At 41.7% G+C, this 13,181-nt stretch overlaps 1 protein-coding gene across 2 annotated transcripts in view; it reads left to right on the top strand.

Moving 5' to 3' along the window:
• LOC122546367 (cytosolic carboxypeptidase 2-like) overlaps positions 1–13,181 on the top strand; it is a 183,080-nt gene that overhangs the window by 126,722 nt on the left and 43,177 nt on the right. For both annotated transcript variants that reach the window (XM_043685104.1, XM_043685107.1), the window contains exons 8-11: positions 3,459–3,613; positions 5,010–5,164; positions 7,563–7,749; positions 11,735–11,862. In XM_043685104.1, the coding sequence (XP_043541039.1) occupies positions 3,459–3,613; positions 5,010–5,164; positions 7,563–7,749; positions 11,735–11,862 (625 nt within the window). The remainder of the gene's footprint in view (positions 1–3,458; positions 3,614–5,009; positions 5,165–7,562; positions 7,750–11,734; positions 11,863–13,181) is intronic.

The following is a 13,181-nucleotide window of genomic DNA, read 5'->3' as shown; positions in this document are numbered from 1 at the left end:
TGACATTCATCCCCACCCCCACTCACCTATTGTACTCTATGCTACATTCTCCCCACCCCCACCCTCCTCTCATTTATCTCTCCACCCTTCTGGCATTCTGCCTGTGTTCCTGATAAGGGATTTTGCCTGAAACGTCGATTTTCCTGCTCCTCGGATGCTGCCTGAACTGCTGTGCTTTTCCAGCACCACTCTAATCCAGAATCTGGTTTCCAGCATCTGCAGTCATTGTTTTTACCAAGGGGATGCAGTGATGGTAACTCCACTGAATGTCAATGGGGGCGTGGTTAGATTATCTTTTATTAGTGATGGTCATAGTTTGGTATCTGTATGACGTGAGTGTTACTTGCCACTGGTCAGTCCAAGCCTTGGTATTGTCCAAATCTTGTTGAATTTGTCCATGACTGCTTCAGTGTCCGAAGAGTTGCAAATGGTGCTAAACATTGTGCAATCATCAGCGAACAGCCCAACTTCTGACCTTGTGATTGGGGGAACCTTATTGATAAAGCAGCTGTAGATGGTTGGGCCTAGGACACTACCCTGAGGAACTCCTGCGTAGATGTCCTGGAGTTGAGATGACTGACTTCCAACAACCACGACCATCTTGCTATGTGTCAAATATGACTCTAACCACCAAAGAGTTTTCCCCAGAATTCCCTTTGATTCTAGTTTTGCCAGACTTCCTTGATGTCGCACTCTTTGATGCAGCCTTGATGTTAAGGGCTATCACTCTCATCTCACCTCTGGAATTCAGCTCTTTTGTCCATGTCTAAACCAAGGCTGTAATGATGTTAGGAGCTGAGTGGCTCAGGTAGAATCCAAACTGGGCGTCACTGAACAGGTTATTGCTGAGCATGTGCTGCTTAATAACACTGCTGATGACATCATCCATCATTTTACTGATGATCAAGAGTAGACTGACAGAGTGGTAATTGGTTGGGTTGGATTTGTCTTTTTTTTTTATGTACAGGACACATATGGACAATTTTCCACATTGTTGGTAAATGCCAGTGTTGTAACTGTACTGGAACAGCTTGGCTAAGGGAGCAGCAAGTTATGGAGCATAAGTCTTCATTTCTATTGCCAGAATGTTGTAAGGTCCCTTATGCTTTGCAGTATCCAGTGTCTCCAACTGTTTCTTGATATCACGTGGAGTGAATTGAATTTACTGAAGACTGGTATCTGTGATGCTGGGGACCATTGGAGGAGGCCGAGGTGGATCATCCACTTAGCATATCTGGCTGAAGATTGCTGCAAAAGCTTCAGCCTTATCTTTTGCACTGATGCACTGGGCTCCTCCATCATTGAGGATAGGGATATTTGTGGAGCCACCTCCTCCAGTGAGTTGTTTAATGATCCACCACCATTCATGACTGGATATGGAAGGACTGGATCTGTTAGATCTGATCTATTGGTGGTGGGATCTCTTAGCTATACCTATCACTTGCACATGTTTGGCATGCAAGTAGCCCTGTTTGGTGACTTCACCAGGTTGACACCTCACCTTCAGGTATGTCTGGTGCTGCTCCTGGTGTGCCCTCCTGCACTCTCCATTGAAATAGGTGGATCCCTTGGCTTGATAGTAATGGTTGAGTGGGGGATATGCTGGGCTATGAGGTTACAAATTATGTTGGAATACAGTTCCACTGGTTTTGATGGTCCACAGCAACTCATGGATGACCAGTCATGAGTTGCTAGATCTGTTCAAAGCCTGTCCAGTTAGCACAATGATAGTGCCACAAAGTACGATGGAGATTATTCTCAATGTGAAGGCAGGACTTTGTCTCTACAAGATCTGTGCAGTGGTCACTCTTACTGATACTGACATGGACAGATGCATTTGCAGCTGGCAGATTGGTAAGGATGAAGTGAAGCATGTTTTCCCATTTTGTTGGTTCCCTCACCACCTGCTGCAGATCCAGTCTAGCAGTTATGTCCTTTAGGACCCCACCAACTCGATCAGTTGCGCTGCTGCTGAGCCACTTTTGGTGGTGGGTATTGAAATCTCCCTCCCAGAGTACATTTTGTTCCTTTACCATTCTTAATGCTTTCTCCAAGTGTTGTTCAACATGGAGGAGTGCCAATTCATCAGCTGATAGAGGACAATGCGTGGTAATCAGCAGGAGGTTTCCTTGCTCATGTTTAACCTGAAGTCACGAGACTTCATGGAGTCCTGAGTTAACATTGAGAACAATCAGGACAGCTCCCTCCTGACTGTATACCACTATGATGCCACCTCTGCAGCATCTGTCCTGCCGATGGGCAGGACATATCCAGGGCTAGTGATGGTGGTGTCTGGGACATTGTCTGTAAGGTATCATTCCATGAGTATGATAATGTCACGCTGTTGCTTGACTTGTCTGTGAGTCAAAATCTCTCCCAATTTTGGCACTAGCCTACAGATGGGAATGAGGAGGACTTTGCAGGGTCGACAGGGCCATTTCTGCCGTTGTCTTTTCCAGTGCCTAGGTTGATGCTAGTTTGAGACTTTGTAGCAATTGAAACAACAGAATGACTTGCCATGGCATTTCAGAGGGCAATTGAGAGTCAACCTCATTGCTTGTGGCTCTAGAGTCACATGTAGGCCAGACTAGGTGAGCATGGCAAATTTCATTCCCTGGAAGGCATTAGTGAACCAGATAGGTTTTTCTGACAATCGCCAATGATTTCATGGTTTCTTCCACACTTTTTTTTATTGAATTCAAATTCCACCATCTACCATGATGGAATTCAAACCCAGGTCCCCAGAAGATTACCTGGGTCTCTGGATTAATACTGTAGCAATAACTCCACTGGACCATCAACTTCCCCTGTTCCTCTTGTTAAATATAGAAACTTGGTGCATGCTTTCTGTTAATTTGGCTATGAAAAGATAAGTAAATTGGAGAATTCTTTTTAACATTTTTAACTTTTGTAATGTAGGAATAGCGGAACTTTATTTCCTACCCCAGTGAGGTGTACCAATGCACCCAACTGACCACCTTAACACTTTTGAGCCCATCCAGCATCTTCGCTCAGGCAGTGTGTCACTGGCCCCCACATCAGTTCATTCTAGCATATTTTAAGAACATTCAGACTTGTATTCAACGTTACAATGTATTTTTATGTTAGTGAGCAGCTGAAGCCATCTTGTATCCAAATAAATATGTATTGTCTACTTCCAAATGAGGAATTTACAATTTTAGTTAGCTTTAATTACAGAATCATAGTTGGCAAAGGAACTACAGCTAATTTCTTGCAAACCTCAGTAAGAAGAAAAGGCCCACATCTTTTAGAAACAATCATCTATTAGTTTCAGTTGTTATTTTTAGTTTATTCCTTTGGTTGATCTGAATTTGGAATGATAAATGCTGAAAAAATAATTTGAATACATAACATTATGATTCATTTGTACTCTGGGGTTTATTTGACTTGGCGATGTGAACTTTACAAACAAATAAACTGTGTATCTCTATCTACAGAGGCCAATATGAGTATAATTTGGTGTTGGCAATGGATACATTCACCAACAGACACACCCAATGGTATTACTTTCGGATTCAGAACATAGTGTCAGATGTCACCTACAAATTTAAGATCGTCAACTTGCTGAAAAAAGATAGCCTTTATAATTATGGTAAGCACTATTTTAGAATTCTACTCTAATTTTACTTTCAGTTTTAACATTGCTGTCATAGTTAACTCAATATCAAAAGATAGAAAAGGAACAGGCAATCAACTGGGGTCTTGTTAAACTTACAAATGATCAGAAGAAAACAGGGAGGAAGAGTATTTTACCACACAAAATCTCTGGTTCAGTGGGCTATGTACAGCTATCCTAAGTGTGTCCTTAACTTAAATATAATCATGAAAGCTGCCTTTAGTGAGCAGCTTCATGGAATAGGACAAAGTGAGGATTGCAGATGCTGGAGATTAGAGTTGAGAGTGTGGTGCTGGAAAAGCACAGCAGGTCAGGCAGCAACCAAGGAGCAGGACAGTTGACGTTTCGGGCAAAAGCCCTTCATCAGGAAGGTTTCTGCCTTGGATGCTGCCTGACCTGCTGTGCTTTTCCAGCACCACAATATCGTGGAATATATGAGTTCCAATCCCTTGAATGTTTTTAAATGGTTTTGTTTCCTGAGGCAGTAACACACATCACACAGGGTTAGCAAGAATGTTGGGGACAAAAATTCAACATGATGAGCCATCAAACTGGTCTTCCCATGAAGGAATAGAAAACTGGGATTTTATATATTCACTGATTGTGCAACATCAGGGCGCAGGAGATATTTCCAGATTGAAACCACAATGGCAATTAAAACACATAAATGGGCTAAAAACTCACAAAACCATAATAAAATGTTAGAAAACTGCATCTGACTTGAGGAATAAAATGACAGCAGTAAAGTAATAATATAAAACATAAATTTTTAGAATGGAGAGATTGAACTTTTTTGGTTACTAACTTGGGCAAAGCGCCATGAAGGTTAAGAGATTTGTTCAAGGTGTTCAATATTAAGAGGGGATCTGAGAGAGTAGGTAGGGATCAGTTGTTTCCATTGGCACAAAGTCAGAAATCAGAAAATATGGATTTAAGGCACTTCGCAAAATTACCAAGAGAGAGATGAGAAATGATTATAAGCAATGCATCGTATGACGAGAGATCCATTGTCTAAAAGAGCTAATAACATTCAAAGAGTAACTGGATAGAGATATGGAAAGGAAACATTGCAGAGCAAAGGGGAAGAGTAGTGGACTGGGACTAATTGGAAAGCTCTTTCAAAAAGCTGGAAAACGCAGTACACATTGACTTCCTACTCTGCTGTGTCATGCTGAATACTGAATTTTTAAACAGCCGAAGATTCCTGAATGCCACCTAATTTCCTGGAGAGGAAGGCACTGTTAGAGTGCCAATTGCAAAGTATAGAGAATATATATATATAGGGAATGTATATATTTTATATGCACACAACCTTTCAAATGAAGTCGACTGTGTTTGAATCATCTTATATTTCTACTTATCTTTCTATTAGGAATGAAACCTTTAGTTTACTCAGAGAAAGATGCGAAAGAACACAATATTGGCTGGTTTCGTTCAGGGCATCACATCACATATAAACCATGGAATAACAAGGGCTTCAACAAATCTTTGCCCAATGTACAATATTACTGCCTAGCATTTCAAATAGTAAGTGGAAATTTCCTGCTTTGTGACTGGAGAAAATTGATGGGATTATGTGAAAACAGTGCTCGCAGAAAGGTAATTGCTTCATCTAAGATGAAAACCCATGTAAGGTGAGATCTGTAACAATCAGAAGCAAATGCTGGAGCAACTCAGCAGGATTGGCTGCACCTGTGGACAGTCTTCCTCATGGTCACCAGTGCTTTTCTGTTTGTGTAGCCCTTGCTTGTGGTGTAACCAACTCGCTTTCCTCAGCCTCATGGATACTCCCTAGATGCTCCATGCAGCAAATCAGGAGCTGCAGCTGACCCCACTTCCTGCAATGTAGTCACCATTGACACTGAAAGTGTCCCCGATTTCCCACATGTTGCAGGAAGTGTATTTCTGGGGACTGACTTCTCCTGCCATTGTGAATCTTACCAACTGCAAATAATAAACTAAGATCCAATTCCTCAACCTTGCCCACTATTCATCAAATCAGATTTCTCTTTGTCTATTCCTAACAAATTACAAAAATTAAGACTTTATTCCCAGTAGAACTCTTAGTCCCTAAAACCAGTTGCCAAGCAACTAATTGTAGAACCCTCTACAGTATAGAAACAGGCCAGTCAGCCCAGCAAGTCCACACTGACTCTGAAGGGTATCCCACCTAGACTCACCCTTCTATCCTATCCCTGTAACTCTGCATTTCTCATGGTTAATCCACTTAATCTACACATCCCAGGACACTATGGGCAATTTAGCATGGCCAATCCACCTAACCTGGACATCTTTGGACTGTGGTAGGAAATGGGAGCACGTGGAGGAAACCCACACAGATGAGGGCAGAATGTACAAACTCCACATAGACAGTTGCCTGAGGGAATCAAACCCAGATCCCTGGCACTCTGAGGCAGCAGTGCTAACCACTGAACCACTGTGCCAGCCCTTGTCCTAGGTCACTTTTGCCCTAATCCTCTTGCCCTAGGTCACTTTTGAATCATGATGTACCTTTAGGAGCTTTGTTTACTGATTCAGCGAATGTTTGCTCCTCTCCTCTCCCACTGCTGTGCTGACTGAGCTTGATCTGGGTGCAGATTCTCAGGGTTTTAACTGGAAGCTTCATTGCTGCCATTCACTCCCAGGTTCACTCTGCTCTGCTTCTCTCTGGCTGCTGCTCTGACTGAGCAGTATTATATGTAGGCATGCATAATAGCCAAGTTTGTGGACAACACAAAAATAAGTGGTGAATGTGATACAAAGAGTCTGCAAAAGAGATATAAACAGGTTGATCAAGTGGGAAAAAGATCGGCAGATGGAAGATAATGTGGGCAAATATGAGGTTATGCACTTTGGCAGGAGGAAGAGGAACTAAATATTATGGATATAGCCTGTAGAAAGCTACAGTACAGAGATTTAGGCATCCTTGTGTATAAACCACTAAAAGCTGGTGTATATGTTTAGCAGGAAATAGAGAAAGCAAATAAATGTTGGCCTTCATTTCAAAGAGGATGGAGTATATAACTAAAGAGAGGTCTTGCTACAGTTCTACTATACACTAATCGGACAACAAGCTGAAATGCTGTGAACAATTTTGGGCCCTTATCTCAGCAAAGATATCCTGGCACTGGAAGAAGTCCAAAGTCATTTCCCAAGCTAATGCTGGATATAGAGGAACTAACTTTTGAGGAAAGGTTGAGTAGGTTGGGTGTATACTCATTGGAGTTTAGCAGGAGGAAAAGCAACCTCTTTGAAACATACAAGATTCTTAGGGGGTTTGAAGGGGTAGGAGTGGAAAGGTGGTTTTTCTTTGTAGGAGAATTTAGGACCAGAAGACAATCTCACAGTGAGGGGTCACGCATTTCCACAGAGATGAGCAGGATTTTTCTTTTCTCTCAGACAGTTGTGAATATGTGGAATTTGTTTATTGCAAAGGGCTGTTGAGGTTGGGTCATTAAGTCCATTTAAAGCTGAGATAGATTTTTAATCATTGGGGGAATCAAGGGTTATGGGGAAAAAGCAGGAAATTAGAGTTCAGGATCATCAGATCAACCACAATCTCAATGAATGGAGGGCAGACCTGATGGGCTGAATGACCTCCTTTTGCTCCTTTGTCTTATGGTCTTATGTCAACTATCCACCTAGCCACCATACTGAGTCAAAATTAGGACCAATTAGCACCACTATAAATACTGCCTATAAATAAGTCATCTTATCAGCAACAATTTATCAAAATACAACCCTTCCTCTTTGTAGCTTCTGATTGAATCTAACACTGCTAGCTGAATAATTCTGCAATGCACATCACACTAATTTGATGTTTTGAAACTTGTTGGCTATGATTGTAATTAACCTCCTTTTGGAAAGCTTGAATTTTATTTGCTTCAGATCAGGCTTTCACACTAGTTCTTCCATTTTGTTTCAGGAATTTAATAATAGGAATGATACATACTACCTAGCGCATTGCTACCCCTACAGATATACTGACCTAAAGGCTCACTTGGATGAAATAGTAAATGATTCTAAACATTCAGCACATTTTAAAAAGGAGGTACTGTGTGAAACAAGAGCAGGAAATAGCTGCTTTTTGCTGACAATCACTGACTATACAGGTGAGTTGCACTAAGTTTTCATTATATCTTGTAGCTAATTCCCAATCAACCTGTTTACACTGTGTACTGTTTATACCTGACTCGTACTCAGTTATACAATGTCCTGACAGGTGATTTCAAATGACCATTGCAATACATATGCCCCCTGCAGTGACTTGAGGCCTTCGTGAGCATTTTATATATAGGACATATGACATAGTGGGTAACCTTTGAGCCAGAAGTTCTGGGTTCAAGGCCCACTCCAGGAGTTAATGGCCCAGAAAGGTGTGTTCGTAACTGATCAGTCTGATAATCTTTCCAACCTGTGCTAATGGCAGACGGTAAATTTGCAAAAGATTCCTGATCAGCTATGAGCGGGAAAGAAAATTGGAGTTTCTATCATCATTATCCATAGCTCCAGACTAGAAGATACATTTAAAAGTGCAGCCCCACCAACATAAATTCCTAGGCAATGCTTGGATCAGATTGATGCCAGTCCAAGAGCATAGCTTACAATCCCCTTGAATGTGTGGCAGATTCAGAACTAAACTCCTTACTATATCTGTGACAGAGATTGTGGCTCTGTGCATCAAACTAACCTTCAGGCAGAGAACTGATGGAGATATGAACACAATTGACATAGTGAAAGCAAGCTTAATTATGTTCTATCTCTATTCTCTTAACACAAAAATGAATTGGATGCATGATCACCGAATAAGTTTGGAATATAGAATGACAAGTTTGATAACTTTTGAGAGATTATCTTTCTTTATTTATTGTTGAGAAGTGGGCATCATTGGCAAAGCCACGGTGTATTCCTACCGAGAACATGGTGGTAAGCCACCACCATGAACCAATTACACAGTCTGTGTAATTGTTATGACCAATTCCCAGGCAAAGTTCCCCAATTTGTTCTTATCCTAGGTGGGATGTTTAAAATTGTTAGGCTCCTTTCTAAGGAGGGATGTACTACCTCCCTGTCTTTATTTGTGTATTCTGCCTGGTTGGTTGCAACGTGGTTAATTTAAAAAAGGTTCCCTTCCCACGTGGATATCTCTCTGCCAGACCCAAATGAAGATATGTTTTGAAAGAAGCCAATTTAACCAGGATAGCATGAGTTAATCAAATAATGAGTTTATTAGCTACCAACCACAAGAAGAATCAATAATACAACATATTTGCTCATAGATTAAGAATAAAAAGTGAGGCAAAAAATGGAAGGTTAAAAAGATTTATGGATCAGCCTCTGAGTCATTTTTAAAGAATAGGTAGTCAAATACTGCAGCTGTTACATAAGATGGTGCCAGTCCTGTTGACATTGATAGTTGAACAGTGGATTTTGAGATTCTTGACATACTTTCAGATTGATTAAAATTCTTTTGTCCTGGTTCCTTTTGATAGATTCAGAACTAAACTGCTTACTCTCGGCCCTTTCTTCACCTTCAGTACAGGGGTATTTAATGGCTGTTCTCAAACTGTGACCTTCACAGCACATTTATTCATACGTTAGTATGTCAGACTAGGTTTGAAATGCACTTTTAAACATTGTCACTGTGCACTTGCAAAAGAGGAAAATGCAAAATGCTTCTTGTCCAGATTGATGTATTTTCCCCAAAAATGTTCACAGGCTGAGATCCTTACAGGCAATTATATAGTAGTTTACAGCGCATATCTCCTTTTGAAGCTTCTTAGGCACCTTCAGATGCGACATTCCAAATTTGTCTCAAACAACCACTGGATTTACATCTGCAATCATCTTTTGGCTATAGCAGCCCTCGCTTAAAACAAATGTTGGAATGAAAAGTTTGGTTTGTTTGCAGAATTGTGATCCTCATTCATGACAGTAATAAAAGTACTCTCAATCTGGTGTTTGGAAGACAATTCCAGGAGTTTGACCCTATGATGTTGAAGGAACATAGTTATATTTCCAATCAAGTTGGTGTGTGACATGCAGCAAAGCATAGATGGTGGAGTTTTCATGTTGCTGTCATTGGTCATAAGTTCTGTCAAAGGACCCTTACAGTCATAAAATCATAGAGGTGCACAGCACAGTAAAAGACCCTTCGGTCCAACTCATCCATGCCGACCAGATATCCTAACCCAATCTAGTCCCATTTGCCAGCACTTGGCCCATATCTCTCTAAACCCTTCCTATTCATATACCCATCCAGATGCCTTTTAACTGTTTAGTCTCCACCAATTGTATTAGCCTCCACCACTTCCTCTGGCAGTTCATTCCATACATACCACCCTCTGCATGAAACGGTTGCCCCTTAGGCCCCTTTTATATCTTTCCCCTCTCACCCTAAACCTATGCCCTCTAGTTCTGGACTCTCCCACCCCAGGGAAAATACCTTGTCTATTTATCCTATTCATGTCCCTCATGATTTTATAAACCTCTATATGGTCATACCTCAGCCTCCGACGCTGCAGGGAAAACAGCACCAGCCTACTGAGAGTCTACCTATATCTCAAATCCTCCAATCCTGGCAATATCCTTGTAAATCTTTTCTGAACCCTTTCAAATTTCACAACATCCTTCCGATAGGAAGGAGACCAGAATTGCACACATTATTCCAAAAGTGGCCTAACCAACATCCTGTACAACCACAACATGACCGCCCAACTCCCATACTCAATACTCTGACCAATAGAGGAAAGCATACCAAATGCCTTCTTTGCTATCCCATCTACCTGTGACTACTTTTAAGAAACAATGAACCTGCATTCCAAGATCTCTATGTTCAGCAACACTCCCTAGGACCTTACCATTTACTGTATAAGTCCTGCTAACATTTGCTTTTCCACAATGCAGCACCACGCATTTATCTAAATTAAACCCCATCTGCCACTCCTCAGTCTATTGGCCCAACTGATCAAGATCTTGTTGTAATCTGAGGTAACCTTCTTCGCTGTCCACTCCACCTCTAATTTTGGTGTCATCTGCAAACTTACTAACTATACCTCCTATGTTCACATCCAAGTTGTTTATATAAATGACGAAAAGTAGTGGACCCAGAACTGATCCTTGTGGAACTCCACTGGTCACCAGCCCCCAGTCTGAAAAGCAACCCCCCACCCACCACCCTCTGTCTTCTACCTTTGAGCCAGTTCTGTATCCAAATGTTTAGTTCTCCTTGTATTCCATGAGATCTAACCTTGCTAACCAATCTCCCATGGGGAACCTTGTTGAACGTCTTGGTATCATGGGAAGTGGTTGTTTGGGTAGATCAGTCTACCAATGGAACAATCTTCCCAACATCCACTCAGTCCAGGCCATTCAGTATTCTGTAAGTTTCAATTAGATTTCATCTCATCCCATTGAGTATAGAACCAGAGTCCTTGAACGTTCCTCATTATGTTAAGCTTTTCATTCCTGGGACCATTCTCGTGAACTTCCTCTAAGCAAGCTTCAGGGCTAGTACATCCTCCCTGAGATATGGGCCCAACTCTGCACAATATTCCAAATATGGTCTGACTAGAGCCTCAGAAGTATATCCCTTCTTTTATATTCAAGTCCAAAATAAATGCCATCATTGCATTTGCCTTTCTAACTACTGACTCAACCTGCAAGTTTACCCTGAGAGAATCCTAGACTAGAACTCCCAAGTTTCTTTGCACTTCAAATTTCTGAATTTTCTCCCCACTTAGAAAATAGTCCATGTCTCTATTCTTATTACCAAAATGCATGACCTCACACTTGCCCATGTTGTACTCCATCTGCCATTTTTTTGCCCACTCTCCTAACCTGTCTAATTCCTTCCGCAGCCTCTCCATCTCCTCAATGCTACCTGTCCCTCTACCTATCTTTGTATCGTCTGCAAACTTAGCCAGAAGGTTCTCAGTTCCTTCAACTAGATCGTTAATGTATGAAGTGAGAAGTTGTGGTCCCAACACTGAGCCTTGTGGAACACCACTTGTCACCAGCTGCCATCCTGAGATGTCCAAATGATAATTGTCTATTGTGACTTCTTGGCAAATAGGGGCCTTGTTTCTCTTATGACAGATATGGAAAATTCTAAATCAAAGCTTGGTGTTGTGCTGACAGCAAGAGTACATCCTGGGGAGACTCAAGCCAGCTGGATGATGAAAGGCATTCTGGACTTTTTGCTTTCTGAGGAGCCTACAGCAAAGGTAGAGATAAACAAGATAACTACATAATACTTTTGAATCTAGTTCACCCAAGTTGATATTACATTATAACAAAAATCAATTTGGGATTTTTGTGCTCCTTTTCATTGCATCAAACTACTTATAGGTCCTTTTACTATCTGAATCTTTTTTAGGAGATCGCTCAGTCATGCACCCACAATCAAACCAGGAGAGTGACTGATGTCTCATAGCCACATGGGTTCACTTAGTACCCAGGATGTGATCAGTGCTGCAATCTGAGCTGTAAGATTCAGCAATATAGCTGAGGTCAACCAGGTGTAGGGAACCTTTGACTCTACTCATGTGACATTGAAAGGGTTGCATGATAAAACTGCAGAATTCATCAGCAGGAGAGGATTTCCATTGATAAATGTTCAGGTCGTCCTGAACGATCAACTGTCAGAACTCTGACCGACTCCTTTGAGCAGATTCTAGACATGACTGACCAGTCCTCAGATGTTCTTTTTTGCCTACTGCCACTTGATGGTACACTGTTCCCTGACGGATTGCGATAGGCCAACAGGACTGACCATTAGCAACTCACTGGATTGCACCAGGACAAATCTCCTAACAGTGAGCATCCTAAGTGGACAAGTGATGGTGACCAAGCTCCTGGACTGTGTGCCTTTGTCTGACATAAATGGGAGCCCCTGAGAGACAGCAATCCACACCATCCCAACACCTACATTCTCAGTCCTTTCACTGAACTGAGAATTGTCCCCATCAAGATGTTTCTCAATGACATCAGCCCTCCACAAAAACAACAACAGATCTCTACCATAAAAGCATGACCTGCAGCCTGTGTGTCTATGCTAAAGATCATGTCAATGTGGCAGTGTTGAAAATCTTTGCACCAACAGGCAAGTACAGATGCTGTAAGCATGCAAGTAGGTATAAGTGAACACGTGCAAAGAGTCCTCTGAGTATTCTGTCTCAAGGCTGTTTGTAGCATTGTATACTTTGTCAAGTATACTCTTCACTTCTGCATGAGATGGCATGTAGATTGCTGTCAGGATAAGAGAGGTGAACTCATGCAGCAGGTGGTAGGGACAGCACTTCACTATAAGATATTTTAGGTCTGGGGAGCAGTAGCTCGCCAGATTGACCACATCCAAGCTCCACGTGGTGTTGATTAGCAGGCACCCCTGGCCATGCCCATGGATACCAAGCAGTCCACTCAGTGGACTGAGAAACTCTCAGGTTGTAAAGCACATTCAGGTATATCAGGAGTGAACCATGTCTCTATAAAACAGAGCACACAACAGTCTCTCAAATCCTTTGGTAGGTGAGTCTAGCTTTGA

This window comes from Chiloscyllium plagiosum, chromosome 3 (genome assembly GCF_004010195.1).
Source record: "Chiloscyllium plagiosum isolate BGI_BamShark_2017 chromosome 3, ASM401019v2, whole genome shotgun sequence".
Lineage (NCBI taxonomy): Eukaryota > Metazoa > Chordata > Chondrichthyes > Orectolobiformes > Hemiscylliidae > Chiloscyllium > Chiloscyllium plagiosum.
Note: the sequence above shows the minus strand (reverse complement) of the source record. Positions and strands in the feature narration are given on the sequence as shown.